Genomic DNA, 16,827 nt, shown 5'->3' with positions numbered 1-16,827 from the left:
ACCTCCCTTCCTTCTCCTCCCTGGCTGAGGTCACTTGGCAGGTCCCTGCATCAGCTGGCTTGATGTGCCGAGAGAAAACACCAGGTTTCTAGTGAGGCTGTGAGAGCTTGTTGCAAAAAGCATTTCTGTGAGCAACTGACAGAGCGAGAGGCTGCCTAAAGCTGAGCTCTACTGCAAGGGCAACAAATTAAGGGCACTTCATGAGAGCTATCGATAATGATGAGTAAGGGCATGCTACCCATGTAGCGTATGGGGATTAACAAAGGATATTGGAGCACTTTCAGTTCACATATTGACCTGAGGAATGAAATGGTCCTCTGTGGAAAGGAGGCCAAATTCAACCCAAGTTTGATCACAGACATACCAATCTCTTCATATAACCTGGATGGATACCACGGCTGAATCTCCCTTCCAGTGTCATCTGTGAGCCTGGACACAAGGCTGGCAAGTTTAAAAGGACTTTGTGAGTTTCGTTGTGCATAGGTACAGAAACTTTTTTGCTTTTTGTGTTTATGCAAGCAAAACCCCATATCCTTCAATCAACCAGAGCCTTGTTTCTGAGTATTTGCATGGTCTGAGATGAAGAATGCCCACTGTCTGAGCAATGCAAAATCCCTTTTCATCTTGGAGTAAATCCTAGGATAATCTCAACCTCTTCTTCCTTTTAAAATAGGTGAAACTAATTTTTTTTTTTTCTTTTCACGGAAGGGGATCATCTTCTCAGTTACTCCTATATCCCATATAAGGCTGAGAGCCACCACTGTTGTCACAGCTGCAGTTTCACACCGCTGTAGCTGACAGCATTATGATGTGACCAAGAGATTGTGTCAGAACGGTGGGAATATTGTAGAGAGAGGGAGCTGATCACTGAGCACCCTGTGGTGTGTCAGAGCTGGTTCGGTAGTGTGTCCCAGGACTCCTGCTGCTTTACAGTCAGACTGTGTCTCCATAAGTAGCTTAACCTGCTCTTGAGCTCCTGAATGTGTTAAGATGAGGTCTAGAACTCTGGCTGCCCACAGCGCCGAGTCCTGGCACTCCATGCAGTGACATACGGACATAAAGTGTAGCCTGGCCTCAAGTCTCGAAGGGAAACCTTTCTTGAATGGCTGTGTTAATGTTACACAGTTTGCTCTAGGACTGAATATAAGTGGGCTACCGCATGAGTCTCTCCCCTTCTGTATTGTCCTGCATTACCAACCTTTTGATTTCCATTGATTCCATTGTTTATGGAACAGTTTCACATTCAGTTCTGCTCGTGCATGTCTTTCCCCGTGGCATATGGTTGTCTTTACATCAAATGGTAGTAAATTTTTTCTCCTCTTTATCAAATGTAGAATCTAAAACTCCACTGCTGCTGGCTTCCACAGCCTTCTCTCCGGTGACAGCCCTGTAACTTTTAGCTTGGACAGGCACCCTTCTGGCACTGCCATGTAAATCTGCTGGAGAGGCCCCCCAGAGATGGGACCTTGCAGCCTCAGACCTTCTGGCCAAAAGTGGCTGCTCTCTTTTTCCCACTCATCCAAGCCTGCGGGAAACAAGCTGATACGCAGCTCTGACTTTCTGAGCACATCTCAAATTTGGTTTATTTTGCATCTACACATGGTATGTCAGCAGAGGCAGCTGTGATAGAGGCCCAGGTGGCTACCAGGGGACCAAGTCCTTGCTGTTTGCTGCATCCTCCCCGCCACAGCTCAGCTGTAAGTCCCATTGCAGACCCGTGGGAGCTGACTCCTTGGAAATGGCAACCAGAGGAGAGGGAGGATGAGGACTTGTTATTCTTACACTGACCTTGACAAGTCCTCACTGTCCTGTCCTTGCCTGGTGTGACTCCTCAGTGTTACGTGTGAACTCTGAGATGATGGAGGTGGTCGTCAAGATGTCCAGGTTACAGAGGTGCTACTGTTGCTGATCCAGAAGTTGAGCCAGCAGGTAACAGTGTTTTTTGTTGCTGCAGATCTGTACCTCAGCTGGGGAACCAAGCTGGTCCCCATCCAGATGAGAGGCTGCTGCAGAGCACTTCGATTTTTGGTGGAAGGCACCATCTCCAGTGCGAGCCGTGGTCCATCCCACAGCTCCCTGTGGCCTCAGTTATTTATGGAAAGAGGCAGATGTTAGCTTTGGCACTGCCTTTCTCCTAAGTGCCTTGAGCTGACAGGATGCAGTTTGAGTGTCATTTTAGTGCTTCTTTTGCCAGCTCTGTCTTTTGTTTCTTTGACTGCTTTGAGCAGTGATTTCCTTCCATGGATTGCCTTCCCCCTCTGCAAAGCAAAGCAGGTGATTTGGCCAGCAGTTGGTGGTGCCTGGCTTTTCAAGACCAGCTTTTTCTCATTCAGACTGGTGGAGATCCAGCAGATTCTCATTATTTAGGGGCTGAGGGAGGAGAAATAGGATCTGCATGTATTTATGACGGGGCTCTTGCAGAGAGATCACTTGTGTAGCTGTGAGTCCCAGTGTGCCATCCCCTCCTGTATCATCATACTTTATGCTGTAGCAAAGCCAGGGCATGACAGCCGGGGTGGTTGTGCTGTACCATCGTACATCCACCATCTGTGTTTTATGCCACCTGCCAGTTGCAGCCTGTCTGAGGCCAGAAGTGTTGCAATACCATGTTCACAGCACTGCATAGTCCTACATCTGTCCTGGTTACCATCCACGGTGGCTCTCCATGCTCTGACTCCGCTGCCATCCTATAGAGAACATGTAGCCCAGGCACGGGGCTGGCTCCTGAGGTGCCCCGAGGCTCGGACGCGTGTGGCAGTAGTCTGCGAGGGTGGGTAATGAAGCATTTCCTTTCAAGCAGCAGTTCTTTTTTTCCCCCTGTGGGGTAGCAGGAATGCAAGGAACCTCTTCAACAGCCCATTTTAATTTCCCAGGAGAAATAACTCGCAGTATTTTCTGTGAGTTATTTCACAGTTCTTCCCTCTGTTCTGTTGACTCAGCAGGCTGTGCATTAGGGAATTATTTGCAGCTGCAGCCCAGTAACTCACCATGTCTTAGCTCTTCGATTTTTGTGGGGGCTGTCCTTTGAGCTATAAAGGCTAAGTTGATGGGAAGTATTATAGTTATTTAATATATATGCTGCAGGGGTGCCAGAGGCTCCACTCAGTTCCAGACTCTTCTGGACAAAGCAGCGAGGATACCCAGCAGCATGCAGAATCAAAGCCTCTCTTTGGTGATAGAAAAAGAACTCTGTCTCCTTCTATAAGCTGAATTTTTCATTCCTTGTAGAGTATTATTACAGTTGTCAGAGGTGCCTATATTTATGTCAACAAATAAACAAAGAAACATTTGTAATGCTAGGGGTTCAGGGGGTGTAAGTGGTGTCTTTGTTTAAACCCGTTGCAAGAAGGGTTTTAGAAACCCGGCATGCCTTGAAACTGTGCGACAAGGCTCCCAGGGACTGAGCGCCAGTGCCAGGACTATCTGAGCGAGAAGCAGAGGGAGAAGACCCCGAGGAGTCAGCAGAGAGCTGCAGGCACACGGGTAGCATGGCCCAGACTTAAATCCCTGAGCAAGAGCATGGCACGGAAAAGAGCCTGTTGGTTGAAAGAGGTGTGGAGCTGTAAGCAAATCCCATCTCTTCTTGTCCGAGCCTGTGTTCAGAGAAACAGGAGTGTGTGCACCTGTCGGAGAGAAACAGGATGCATCTGTCTCTCAACTCCTTTCCCAGATCATCCATCAGCTGGAGGAGCCTGCGTGCTGGCTGGCTGCTCACGGCTCGGGGCAGAAGCAGCCGCCAGCGGGCAGGAGCCTGTTCTTCTTCTATCCCCAGGCAGGAGGGCTCGTTCTGCTTGGTGCTGAGTGCCCCACTCACCGCAGTACGTTAAATACTTACATGCATGGACAGGTGAAGGGTATAAGAGGCAGCACCTTTGTAACTAAGAATGGAAAATTCTATTTTATTTGTTAAATCTCTCCTGATCTGAGTAAAAGTCGTCATGTAGCCATAGTGCTACAGGGATATATGGGAAGGTTTGGAGGCAAGAAGGGACCTTTTTTTTAAACTGGCTGGCACCTCTGGAGAAATCCTACTGGATTCACTGGAGTGTGAGCCTGGTTGCTTTGGTTGCTTTGGTTATAGCTCTAATTTAACAAAATGCCTCTTACCAGATGCCAGTAAAAGGAAGAGACTTAGAAAGTTTTTTTGCAGCTGCTTCCAAACCCCCCCTAAATTTTGTTGATAACTGTTGCTTGTTCCCTGCTCTTCATTGATGCTCTAAATAAAGGCTACAGGGCTGTGGCTGAAAACAAGAAATGTGACATTTGAAGATAAATGGTTTGCTGTCTCCTTCTGTTTCAGGAGGGAGATATCTGGCCAAATTCTTCAGCTGAAGTTAATGTGATCTTTAGACCCCAAGAAGCCAGAGTCTATCAACAAACTGTCTACTGTGACATCTCAGGTACGGCTCTTTTCTCCTGCTTCTGTTCCCCACGGTGGAGGCACAAGTAGTCTTGCAGGCCCCTCTATTCTTGTGTAGTTGGTAGGAAGGGTCAGTGGTCAGCAGGGTGCTGGCACGTGCCTGCTGCCCCTGCGGTTTCCAGGTGGTCTCCTGTCCAAGGCCAGCCCTCAGGATGTGTGGCTACAAGCCTGGATCACTGATCCCAGAACAACCAAGGCAGTGAAGGGATAAGTTCTCATGCCGTGGGTTTGCCAGCATTTGCTCTGCTGCCAGGTGCCTATAGAGGCCAAAGAGCTACAGAGCTAAACAGCTTCAGTGGGCGAGCAGCAAGTCCCTGTAGACCATTTGCTCCAGTAGGAGTCTTTATTACACGGATGCATCATCAGACTCCTGAGGCGGTAGGAGCTGAGTTACAAATGTGCTGCCAGAGCCTGGATCCCCTCTTGCTACCCCGACACTGCCAGACCTTGGGTGGCTGAGCCCTGCTGAGCGCGGGCTGTCTGCAGAAGGACACCTCTGGCCAGCACGTGGGAATTGTCACCTTGTGGCTCTGAGTCTGCGGTGCCTCCGGGTACGCTGTGCAGGGCTTGCTGTGCTCAGCGGGGTGAGCGCCCTCCCTGGAAATCAGAGTCTGAGCAGTCTGCTAGGCAAGCTTTATGCTCATCCTGTCTGACAGAAGTGCCATCGCGTCTTTTGCTGGGAGCAGTTATCTCTGGCCCACGTGAGCTGCACCTTCTGTGCCCTGGGAGAGGTGGTGGCTTTGCTGTGCTAGCACGGGGCAGGGAGTGCCTGCAGCAGGCTGCGGGGTTCGGGTGACCTCGTCCTTCCTCTCTGTCTCTGCGTGGTGCTGCTTAAGATGTTTTTCAAGACTGGGAGAGCGCTGTCAGATTCCAGCCAGGGAACATGACGGGTTTTCCCCATCAAAGATTAAGAGGTGTGAGGCCCATGGTCCTCCAGCAGCCAGGCGCCTGTTCTGGAGTGTGCTGAAGTCACTAACCCAGCTGCTTTGTTGCTCTCCTTACTGCCCTAAGTTGAGGGATACAAGTGTCATGAAACAGCTTTTTATTTATACTGTAATTGCACAGGGTTTACTTGGCAAATCCACCTCCAGTAATTACCCAGGGCTTGTGTTCACAAAGTGTCTTCCTGCCTCCCAGCTGCAGCTGCTAGAGCTGTGGAAGGAAAGGATTGATTTAAAAAGTTGCTCCTGAGGGATTCCTCGCTCGGTGCTGTGCTCCTGGCTCTGGGATTTTTGCTCTGGTGATGGGGGTGTCTGTCATTTTGCTGCAGGTGTCTCCAGGGGTTGTGCCAGGAGAGTGTTTTTGCTGCAGAGAAATAGGAAAACTACTTGCATGCAACTCCTGAGCTGGTCTGAGAGTTATAGGAAACAGAGCTGGGCAAATGATGTGTTATTACAAAGAGAAGCCTGCTCTTGAAAAGGTCCTGATGGGCCCTTGGCAGAACTTAACTCCTCCACTGGCTGCTTGGAAGAGGACCTCAAGGAGGGTATTTAAATGATGCACCTAACCCCCTCCCTTACAAACCAGAGCTGACCCCCTGTATTATCAGGGTGGAAACTGTCCCAGAGTCAAGGTCCCTGAGTGCAAGAAGAGTTGAAAGAAGAGAACAGTGATCTTTAACCATAGAATCAGTTTACTTTGCTTCTTGATTCCTCTAAGAAATGTGACTGCCTTCCTCATGCATTTGCATGCCAGTCACAAACCCCTTTGGAGGATGGTTTGCAGAGGGTGTGTGTCTCTTGCTGGGAATGCTTGGGAGCTTGGCCCCAGTGCAGCCCCGTGAGTTGTGCAGCTGGATCTCATGCCCTTCTGGAAAGAGGCTTTGCTGGCCTCCACTTTTTTGCAGGTGCCTCCATGACTTGCCAAGCACAGGCTTCTGCATGCAGTGATTTACAGAACTGATCTGCACTGCGCAAATTGGAAAGCTGGTGGTTAAGAAGTGGTTTGAAATTTGCCCTTGGCAAATATTTAATCTCAGAATCACAAAATCGTCTAGGTTGGAAAAGACCTTGAAGATCCTCCAGTCCAACCATTGACGTAACATTGACAGTTCCCAACTCCCCCAGATCCCTCAGCGCTGGCTCAGCCCGACTCTTTAACCCCCCCAGGGATGGGGACTCCCCCCCTGCCCTGGGCAGCCCATTCCAACGCCCAACAGCCCCTTCTGCACAGAAATCCTTCCTCAGAGCCAGCCTGACCCTGCCCTGGGCAGCTTGAGGCCATTCCCTCGGGGCCTGGCGCTGGGGCCTTGGCTCCAGAGACTCATCCCCCCTCTCTGCCCCCTCCTGGCAGGGAGTTGCAGAGGGCCAGGAGGTCTCCCCTCAGCCTCCTCTTCTCCAGACTGAACCCCCCCAGTTCCCCCAGCCGCTCCCCAGCAGACCTGTGCTCCAGACCCTGCCCCAGCTCCGTTGTCCTTCTCTGGCCACGCTCGAGTCCTTCAATGGCCTTTTTGGGGTGAGGGGCCCAAAACTGAACCCACTCATCGAGGGGCGGCCTCACCAGTGCCCAGCACAGGGCTCAGATCCCTTCCCTGTCCCTGCTGGCCACGCCAGTGCTGACACAAGCCAGGATGCCACTGGCCTTCTTGGCCCCCTGGGCACACTGCTGGCTCCTGTTCAGCCGCTGTCAATCACCCCCCAGGTCCCTCTCTGACTGGCAGCTCTCCAGCCACTCCTCCCCAGGCCTGTAGCCCTGCTGGGGGTTGTTGTGGCCCAAGGGCAGCCCCCGGCATTTGCCCTCAGTGAAACTCCCCCAGTTGGGCTCAGCCCATGGCTCCAGCCTGTCCAGGTCTCTCTGCAGCCTCCCTGCCCTCGAGCAGATCAACACTCCCACCCATCTGGGTGTCATCTGCAAACGGACTGAGGGGGCACTCGATCCCCTCGTCCAGATCATCAATAAAGATGTTAAACAGGAGTGGCCCCAACACCCAGCCCTGGGGGACACCACTCGTGACCGGCCGCCAGCTGGATTTAACTCTGTTCACCACAACTCTGGGCCCGGCCATCAGCCAGTTTTTACCCAGCAAAGCGTGTGCCCATCCAAGCCTCGAGCAGCCAGTTTTGCCAGGAGAATGCTGTTGGAAAGTGTCAAAGGCTTTACTAAAGTCACGGTAAACTACATCCACATCCACCGTTCAAAACCAGTCACAAGGGACGGGGACAGTCTGTGAGCAAGCAACTGAGTGTCAGAAAGCAGCAGAAGTTAAGGCCTTTGGCAGCAGAGCCCCGTGCTGTTGGGCCACCTAGACCCCTGTTTATTTGAAAGCGAGGCAGCAGCGCCACCCTGTGCGCCCTGTGACCCGCCGCTGCGTTATTCCTGCTGAGATCCCAGTGCTCGCTCCACAGCACCAGGGGTGGGTTTGGGACTGAGGACAAGGCTGTAGCCCCTCCATGCCCTTGGCCTGTGTGCTCGGGGACGTGTTACGGTGGGAGCGTCCCAGGGCCACAGCCCAGCTGTAGCCAGGCCTTGGGCAAAGGCTGGATGCTCCTGGAAGCCCCAGGGAGCAGGAGGACATACTCTCTCTTTTTCCCTCTCAGCTCCCCTGAATGCTGCCTGCAGTTGAGTCTGCTCCTCCTCCTTTGGGAAAAGCCCGCTCTGCGGTTCACCTGGAAGGGGGAAGAACAGCATTTCTGTGATTTCCTAAAGTTTCAGGTTCAGTAGGGTAGAAGAAAAGGTTTCCAGAGACCTTCTGGAGAGGTTGAGGACCTATTGCAGAAGAAGAACTACCACTGAGGTTTTGACTGCAGTGGCCATGGAATGTGTGTCTCAGCATGATCATGGACAAAAGCTTGTCACTTGGAAATCTTTGCCATTTCCTGAGAGCTTTGATTGTTCAGAGCTAGAGTTTTTAATGAAAACTAAGCCATATGAGATGCAAGGTGGAGTGATCTTTTGACAGGTAGCACCCAATACTGCCTCTTTTATGGTGCCTGTGAAAAAGAAACACACAGCCCTCCAATTAATGCCTGAGCTGTGCAACCTAACGGTCATCTCTGCTGTCAGCTGGGCTTGGTCTGGTTCCACTTGAAAGATGTTGAATTCAGCAAAAGCTCCCTCACTCTTCCTTTCTGGCTTGGACATTATCAAACATCCTCATTCCGTGGTTGCAAGATCAGAAAGTCAGCAATCACTGAAAGGGCTGTTTCCAGGAGAGTTTTTTCAAGTTGTGATGTAGTCATTGTGTTGTCCCACCTGGGCTGTTCTTTGCAATAGGAAGTAGTTTTGGACATTCTGGAATAACTGCAGCAGATAAAAAAAATCAACCTTCAATCCCTAATCTTTAATTAATGGTGAGCATTACACAAAAGGACAGAGGAATATTTTTGCATGAAAGCTACACTGAAGGTTAGATACAACCTCTGGGCCTTTCTTTTTTTCCTTGTGCTACTCCTTTTTTCCTTGTGCTACTCCTTTCTGTGCAGAGTAGGATGGGATGGCAGGGAGACCCAAGTTCAAACTGGAGCCAGGGTTCAGGCACTTGAAGTTGCTGCAGTGGCTCAGAACAGCCTTCAGACTGCAGGATCCCACGCTGTCATCTTAGCAGGCTTACGGAAGAAAATGAGGATCTTGGTGTTTATCTATAAGCCTTGCCGTCTCGGTTCCCTTTGCAGCAAGGGCTGTGTGTATTAGCAGTATGTTCATGGCTTCTCTGACCTCAGCAGTGAGGTTTTCCATACGGGTTCAGCATGCTTCAGGTAGGGTGTCTTTACAAAGCTGAGCTCTCGGTATCGTGGTGGGCACAGGCGAGTGCTGCTCTCTGGAGATCACAAAGCCCTGTCGTATTTAGGTGCCGCTGCAGGAGGGGAGCCCTGGAGCCCCGGGCACGAAGCTGTGTGCCAGGCATGGGCAGTGCTGAGATGCTCTGCCTGCTCTAGGCAGCTCTCAGACGTGCACAGCACGTTAGCAGGGAGCTTCGCCTTGCCTGGGCTCGTACTTCTCGGCTCCTGTGCTCTTGTCTCTGATTGCATCAGTACAGATGGTGTATTTTTATCTTCAGTTCTGCTTTGTGCCTTCACTGAATGGATTTCAGAGCTTGTCTAAGCACATGGGAAGAAATTCAGAGATTGTGTTTTAAACTCAGCGTCGCTTTTCAGGGTGCAAACTGATGGCTAAATGAGAAGCCATCCCAAGGGGTTGGTTAGAAATTAGAAGCCAGCCCCAAGGCTTATCTCCTGAGGGCAGGGAAGAGTCCTGTATCTCCTCCTGGAGCAGCTAGAGCTGTTCCCATCCAGCCCAGAGTCAGGGAGGAGCACTGAGGCAGCCGGGACTGTCCAGGGTAACAGAGGCAATTACTGTACTGAAGTGGAAATCTCTCCGCAGGCCGCGAGACCAGGCTGCCCCTGCGCATCACAGGGGAAGGCATAGGGCCTCGGCTCCGCTTCAGCTGTGAGCAGCTGGACATCGGGAAGGTTTTTATTGGATTGGAGCACAGCTATGAGGTGAGCAGTCGGGATTCTGAGGGGGTGGGGGGATTGTGATGGCTCCCGGGGCAGCAGTGAGCCTCGTGGACCTGTGGGATTTCTGGCAACTCGGGTCATTGTGAGCAGGGAATATTTGACGTACTAGTCAAATTCAGGGGCTTTCCCAGAATCTGGATACTTCCGATGGTGTCTGAAAGGTGCGTATGTTGTTTGTGAAGTCTTAATCCCTGCTTTTTGGCAACCTTCCTTGGAGGTCAGCTGGGAGGTTTCCTGTGAAAAAACACCCCCTTGACACATGAAATCAACTCTGGGACAAAAAGATAAATATTCAGACGCTTTTGTTTCAGCCCTGGATGCAATGCAGCTTTGTACTCGGGCTGTTAAAAAGTAGCTGCATCAAATGTACTGTGTTGGAACTCCAGGCCACTGCAGCCAGTTTTCGGTTAAGTGGGCGCTGCTGGTTTCTGGGAGCTGGAGGAAATCTGTCCAGCCTCTGGCTCAGAGCTGGGTCTGGCCGCGGAACTGGGAGTGCTTCCCCTTGCTGACCAGGCTCTTGCCACTCCAGATTTGCTGCATCTCTATGAAGAGCAAAGCATTTCTGGAAGTGAAGCTAAGGAACTTTCTACATATTTGCCTCCCCTTGCCCCCACTTCAAAAAAATAAGATAGTGTAAGTGAAAGAGGTAGGAAATGAGGCAATGCTTGGAAAAGCTTGATTGTGGCAGGGAAGGACACATCAAGGTGTTTTCTTACCAAAATATTGTGCTCTCTATGCATTTTGAATGGTGATACGTTATTGATTCTCTATCATTTTATTATTTTCATTACTTGAGAAAATGTGACTAAGTAGATGATACTGTTAGTGCTGTGCTGAGCAGGTAGACTGGAGGTAAACCTCAGCTCAGCGCAAGATCCCTGAGTGCAATTTGTAACTGAGGTGTAAAAGACATGCGAGGAGAGAGTAGTTTTCAGGTTACCCTTGCAGAGCTTGAATACGTGAATATTTTTAACAGCAGCTGCAAAATTTAAAAATATGGGACATCTCTCTGCTTCTGTCTCGATTTTTCTACCAGGTTTTACAAAGAGAAAAATTAGGGAAAAGCAACCCAAAGCAGATAGTTAAGTCCATGGAAATGGCAGGATTTCACCCTGCAGCAATCAGAAATTTTACTGCTTTGCTTTGGGTGCGTTTGTTGGTGGCTGACAGCGTGCTGGTACTCGCAGCAGCTGTGGGCATTACTCGCCCAACGTGAGAAGAGCTGAATCTCAACAAGTGCTGCGGGATTATATCACTTGTTTGAGGCAGTAGATCTCCTGAGTATTCAACAAAATACAGCTTAGTTCTAAATTTTCAGTTTATTCTGATAATGGTAAAGTCTTAGATGGTGGCTGTGAATATTTAGGAAAGAGAAATTCTTTGGAGTAGATGTAGCTGCTGTGCAGTGCATACTCATCCTTTCCTGACACATCTGTCTGAGCAAAGACTAAGAAAGTATCCCATTAAAGAAAAAAATAAGAAACCTAAATCACATACTGTAGCAGAGTTGGGGAGTGCTTCTGAAGCTGGTTATAGTGCTGCCCAGGTGTCTTCTACCTGCAGTAAACTTGTTGGCTGCAACGTGTTGTGCCCTCGTCAGGATCGGACTCATTGGGAGCAGAATCACTTGTGTGATGATTCACTAGTAAAGCTGCAAGTGCCCTTTGTTGCTCTTAGAGACAGGTCAGAATGGACTTGGTGATGCTGAGCAGCTCCTCTGCACTGCAAGTTGAAGTGGGCTGCTCTGTGTCAGTGGAATAAACCCCAGGTGACTGTTTCTACAAAGCTGTCACTGCTTTGCATGAAAAACCCAAAGGCAGAACTTGTCCTGTTGCATTTTCTTTGGCTTCTGCCAAGCAGCAGCACACAGCGTCTTCTGCATTTCACAGACATTAATTGGTTAATCAGAAAAAAAATCAGCCTTCTGTAAGAAAGGAAGATTCCTTATGTATTTCCCTTTTGCTTTCTTGCTGCTGCAGGTGGTCCTGTTTAACAAAGGAGCCATCGACGCTGCCTTCAACTTGGTCCCTCCAGCTACAGCTCTGGGCTCCTGCTTCACCTTCCTCCCCCAGGAGGGCATCATTTTGCCGGAGGGGCTCCAAGTCATCCGGATCTCCTTCAGTTCCACCAGCCTGGGGGAGTTCACAGAAGAGTTCAGGTTCAGTGTGACTGGATCCCCTGAGCCTGTGACCTTGACGATCAGGTGAGGAGGGTTATAGGAGCTTGGTGGGCACATCTGTAGCTGTCTCTGGGTAATCATCTCCCACCTACCTCATTTTAAGATGGAACAGAGAAAAAAAGATGTTGTCTAAGGTCTTAGTCTTGGCTCAGGTCCTAGCATCCCCACACTGAGAGCCAAGGCTTTTTAACCTTAACTCCAGTTTGAGCCTTGCAGCTGCAGCAGCAAATGAAGCGTAATTGTCTGCGAGAGGAGATCATAGAATTGTAGAATAGTTTGTGTTGGAAGGGGCCTTTATAGGTCATTTAGTCCAACGCCTCTGCAGTGCACAGGGACATCATCATCTCGATCAGGTTGTTCAGAGCCCTGTCCAGGCTGACCTTGGATGTTTCCAGGGATGGGGCATCTACCACCGCTCTGGGCACCCTGTGCCAGTGTCTCACCACCCTCACTGTAAAAATGTTTTTCCTTTATATCTAGTCTGAATCTTCCCTCTTTAAGTTTAAAACCATTACCCCAGGCCCTACTAACAAGCCAGTCCGAATCTTTCTTATAAGCCCCCCTGAAGTACTGAAAGGCCACAGTAAGGTCTCCCCGGAGCCTTCTCTTCTCCAAGCTGAACAACCCCAACTCTCTGGGCCTTTCCTCACAGGAAAAGTGTTCCATCCCTCTGATCATTCTTGTGGTCTCCTCTGGCCCCGCTCCAACAGGTCCATGTCCACCTTGTGCTGAGGAGCCCAGAGCTGGACACAGCCCTGCAGGGGGGTCTCACCAGAGTGGAGTAGAGGGGCAGGATCAGCTCCCTCGCCCTGCTGCCACCTGTGACCATGCCTCCTGTGCTCTCAATACCCAGTTTAACTTTCAAAGTCTTGGGTTCCTCTGGGAAGCAGTTTTGCCTTCATGGTTGAGGCGGGTGGCTCTGTGACTTTCCAAGATGCTGTTTGCACAGGATTTGCCAGCAGCAGGTTCTCACACGTGTCTGTGTGAGGGCCCTGGGGCTTTAAGTGACTACCCATGCTGGAAAACAGTTTGAGTGGAGGCTGTACAGGAAAGGTGTGGAGATGCCTGCTGCCCAGTCCGGGTACCCAGGAGCTGGAGTGACTCCTTCCTACAGGTAGCTCATTCCCCCTTGGGCCACGTCAGACAGTGGGATGGCATCAGCTTTGGGCTGTAGCTGGTCTGGGCCACCCCCCTGAACACCCAGCAGGGCCAGCAGGGCTTTGGGGATGGGCCAGCCTGGGTGGCTGCAGCCAGAGGCAGTGTTCTTAAAATCCTCTGTTAATAATCCATCCCAAATGGGTAGCAGCAGCCTCAGCATCACGTCTCATGCTCATGGGTTGGGACAAGCTGTCCTCTTGTGCAGCCAGCGCTGTGGTGGTGCCTCCTCTCTGCAGCCAGAGCAGCGCTGACGGGGCAGACGGGGAGCTCTGCGGCTGGTGCTGTCACAGGGGCTCGGGCATCGTCCCGTAGGCTGGTGCCAGGGCAAGAGATAATCCTCACCAAGCAAAGGGGAGAAGGGGGAAAAAACTGATGACAGGAGAGGCAAAGCTCACTTCTCAGGACTGCAGCAGCATGCAAACTTGTCCCAGCTGGTCTTTAACCACGGGCTGGTGGGATGACGTGGTGTAGGCAGGAAAGCTGGCGCTGGGTGCTCTGGAGCTGTGAGCTGGCTGTGCCTCCTCGGCAACCAGCCTCCCAGGCTGCTGCTGCTGGGAGGCTCTAGACAAAGGCAGTAAAGCAATGGGAGGAATTTACGCTCGATGTTACCAATAAGGTGATTACTTTGCAAGAGAAGAGTCGTGAGTAGGTCTGTTGACCTCAGTAGAGTAACTATTACATTGGCTTTGTGTTTGGAGGGAAAGTGCTGCTTTTTCTGGAAATCAAGAGGGAACATTTCGCAATCAAATAACTTATTCTCCTCTGTCCCTCCCCCAAATTGGTCACGGGGTGTTATTGCCTGAGCAGCTTTCTCCTTGAGCAAGGGCAGGTTTTGCTGGTAAGGCTGCACTTACCACAGGTAGAATACAGTACTGCTTGGACAGTGCCCGCTGCCTCTGCCCTGCAGTGGCCTGGCTCCTGGAGAAGGAAGGAAGGAGCTCTCAGAGGGACGGTTGTGTTTTGGCTTCCCCACAGCCAAATGAAGTCGTCCTTTTTTCCCCACCGATGCCCTGGCTCTCAGTGCCCAGCACACCCTCCTCTGTGGCTACTCTGCAGTTTGGCCAGCACCTCCCTGGGCTCAGTGCGACCTTCTGTCTCAGTGAAAGAGGATTGCTGGTCCTTTTTTATTTATTTCTTCCCCATCCTTGTACCCTTCCTCCCTGGATGGTGGCTCCTATGTAGCCCATCTGATGGCACCCTGGCACACCCGCCTGCTCCCATGCAACTGTTCCTCAGCAGCAATTCCCATTGCAGTCCTCTCCTCCCTGAGATGGCATCTGCCTCCTTGAGCTGCGTCTTGCCCTTTTCAAGGATCCCTCTCCAGCCCTTCTGTCATTCTCCAGCCCCACAGCTCAAGCTGTTTGTTTTCAAATGCCTTGAGATGTCCACCCACCAGGTCAAGCTCAGCCTCCCTCGTCGGAAAGTTTTGTGCAGGATTTCATCCTCCATGGAGAAAAGCTTCTGGTTCTTTTGAACAGAGGCAAGCTGGCTGGTGGGACACTGGGCGCAAAGGAAGGAACAGGGATGAGAGCTCAAGCAGTTCCTCTCCCCCCTTGTGTTATCCTTCCTGCTCTGCCAGCACCCTGATCTCTCTTCATACATGCATTACTTAATGCTAATGTAAAACACAGTTGTTGCCAGAACCACTGCCTTTCCCTCCCTTCTCTTGCATGCTGTACTTTTATCAGCTCTGGGTTGGCTCCTTGCCTGAGCCTTCTGGGCAGTCATTCCAGTTTAACTTCCCAGAGCACAGATTCGGTGCACTCAGGAGAAGTGGCAGTAATTTCCCCGCTTGCCTGGCAAGGCTCATCCTTGGCAGTTTCCCGGTGTCATCCCCAGTTGTGGCTGATCTGGAGGTAGTTTTCCATTGTCTCCTGGCAAATGCTGTGACAGAAAGCATATCTGCTCCTTTTGCTCCATCTAGAGTAAGCTGTTAGGGTTTGGGACATCAAATCTGGTTATGTGAGGTCCCTGGAAGAGGGAACTTCACCATCAGCAGGGATTTGGTACTGGGCTCATTCTTAGGAGCTGATTGAGCTGCAAGAATCGAGATGTAGTGTTGGATTGAAACTCCTGAAAGTCAGTTTTTGAGTGCTCTTTGACTATGCAGTCAGAAGGTGCCAAGACCATAGGTGATTATTTGCTGCTTGGAAACCAACCTCACGAGGTGCTGGATGCTTGTTTCCTTGGTGTTTGGAAAGGGATGCTGGAAATGGGACACCGCGGATGGACGCAGGTCCCTCCTGTGGGATGCTGGGGTCTGTTCATGTGCAGAACATGTGGATAATGACAGTGGGAGTCCTGTGAATAAAATGAGAAAGCACTGTTCACTGTGGCCCTTGATTTTTAACTGAGGCAGAGCTGGCATTGATTGTCATCAACCATTAAGTCAATTGATGCTTGTTATGCAGCTTCAAGTACTGATTTCAGTGGATATGAGTGAGTTTTGGAGTTCGGAGCCTGTCTGCTGAGTTGAAGGATGGGCGAGGTGATGAGGCGGGTTCAGGACACCAGTGTTCAGCGGTTTAAGATGTGTTGCTCTTGGATGTGTCAGCTGGTGCACTGGTGACAAGCTGATACTTCCTTCCAAGATTCAACTGTCCCCTGCGTAGAACTGTTGCTGCTCTTCTCGGTGGATGTTTGGGGCTCCCTTGGATTCATGTCTTAAAGTCCTGCATGTGTAATGATTGTGTGGATCAGGTCTTCTGAGAAAGGTGTTCATATACTCCATGGAAACACCAGTTCCAGCTAGGAAATACCAAAGCAGGGAACCCGTGGCTGGGAAGGCTCGTTACAGTGAGTCCCCTTGTGTGTGGACACCTCTGTCCATCACATGATGGGTGGGGAAACCGAGGCACAGAGCCATCACTTGTTCAGGGACCTTCCTGGGGCCAGCAGCAGCCTGGGGGCACACCCTGCCGCGGTGCCCTGAGCCTCAGCAGCAGCTGTCGGGTGCTGACCACATTGCTTTGGCTGCCTGCTGTCCACATGGGTGCTGTGCTGAGCACAGGCCTGACAGGTTGATTTGAAGCCCACCGTGGTTCTGAGAGCAGGTTTTACCCACCCCAGTGATAAGGAGAGGTGAAGGCTTTGCCATTCTCTCTAACCCAGCCAACGCCTCCTCTGCCTGTCTTTGTCCTTGCAGGGGCTGCGTCATTGGACCAACTTTTCATTTCGATGTCCCTGCCCTCCACTTTGGTGATGTCTCCTTCGGTGAGTGTGCCCTGGGCTTGGTCCACGGGTTGGGAGCTCTGTGAATTACCAAAACGGAGCACTTTAACATAAGACCATCTGTTACTTGTGCTCCTCCATCACAGCCTTCAGGGTGCTAAAGCCAGGGCTGCTGGTTGTTTAGGCCGTCTTGTGCCATTGTGAGATTCAAATAGGACCAAGGGATTAAGTCAGTATTTTCTGGTGTCCTCATAGTCTGTTCAGCCCCAACCTCCCAGTCCTTGGCAGCAGAATGACTTGTCCCAGAGGGCCCAGGGGATGGGACTGCAGCAGAAGGGAGTTTAAGCCACGTACTAGCCTGTAGCTGCTCTGGGTCAATGTTCCTGTTGCAAGGCAGGGATACCATTTACCCTCCTGACATTTAGTTAATTAACGCTGTGAGG

General features: G+C 50.9%; 1 protein-coding gene across 9 annotated transcripts in view; it reads left to right on the top strand.

The window, feature by feature from the left end:
- LOC141970476 (hydrocephalus-inducing protein homolog) overlaps nucleotides 1-16,827 on the top strand; it is a 150,349-nt gene that overhangs the window by 44,911 nt on the left and 88,611 nt on the right. For all 9 annotated transcript variants that reach the window (XR_012635192.1, XR_012635193.1, XR_012635194.1 and 6 more), the window contains exons 14-17: nucleotides 4,301-4,400; nucleotides 9,740-9,858; nucleotides 11,856-12,079; nucleotides 16,359-16,426. Coding sequence is in view for 6 of the 9 variants with exons in the window: in XM_074927120.1 (XP_074783221.1) it covers nucleotides 4,301-4,400; nucleotides 9,740-9,858; nucleotides 11,856-12,079; nucleotides 16,359-16,426 (511 nt within the window). In the remaining 3 variants the exon portion in view is untranslated. The remainder of the gene's footprint in view (nucleotides 1-4,300; nucleotides 4,401-9,739; nucleotides 9,859-11,855; nucleotides 12,080-16,358; nucleotides 16,427-16,827) is intronic.

This window comes from Athene noctua, chromosome 25 (genome assembly GCF_965140245.1).
Source record: "Athene noctua chromosome 25, bAthNoc1.hap1.1, whole genome shotgun sequence".
Classification (NCBI taxonomy): Eukaryota; Metazoa; Chordata; class Aves; order Strigiformes; family Strigidae; genus Athene; species Athene noctua.
The sequence above is the reverse complement of the archived record's forward strand: the minus strand, read 5'-3'. Positions and strand labels throughout refer to the sequence as shown.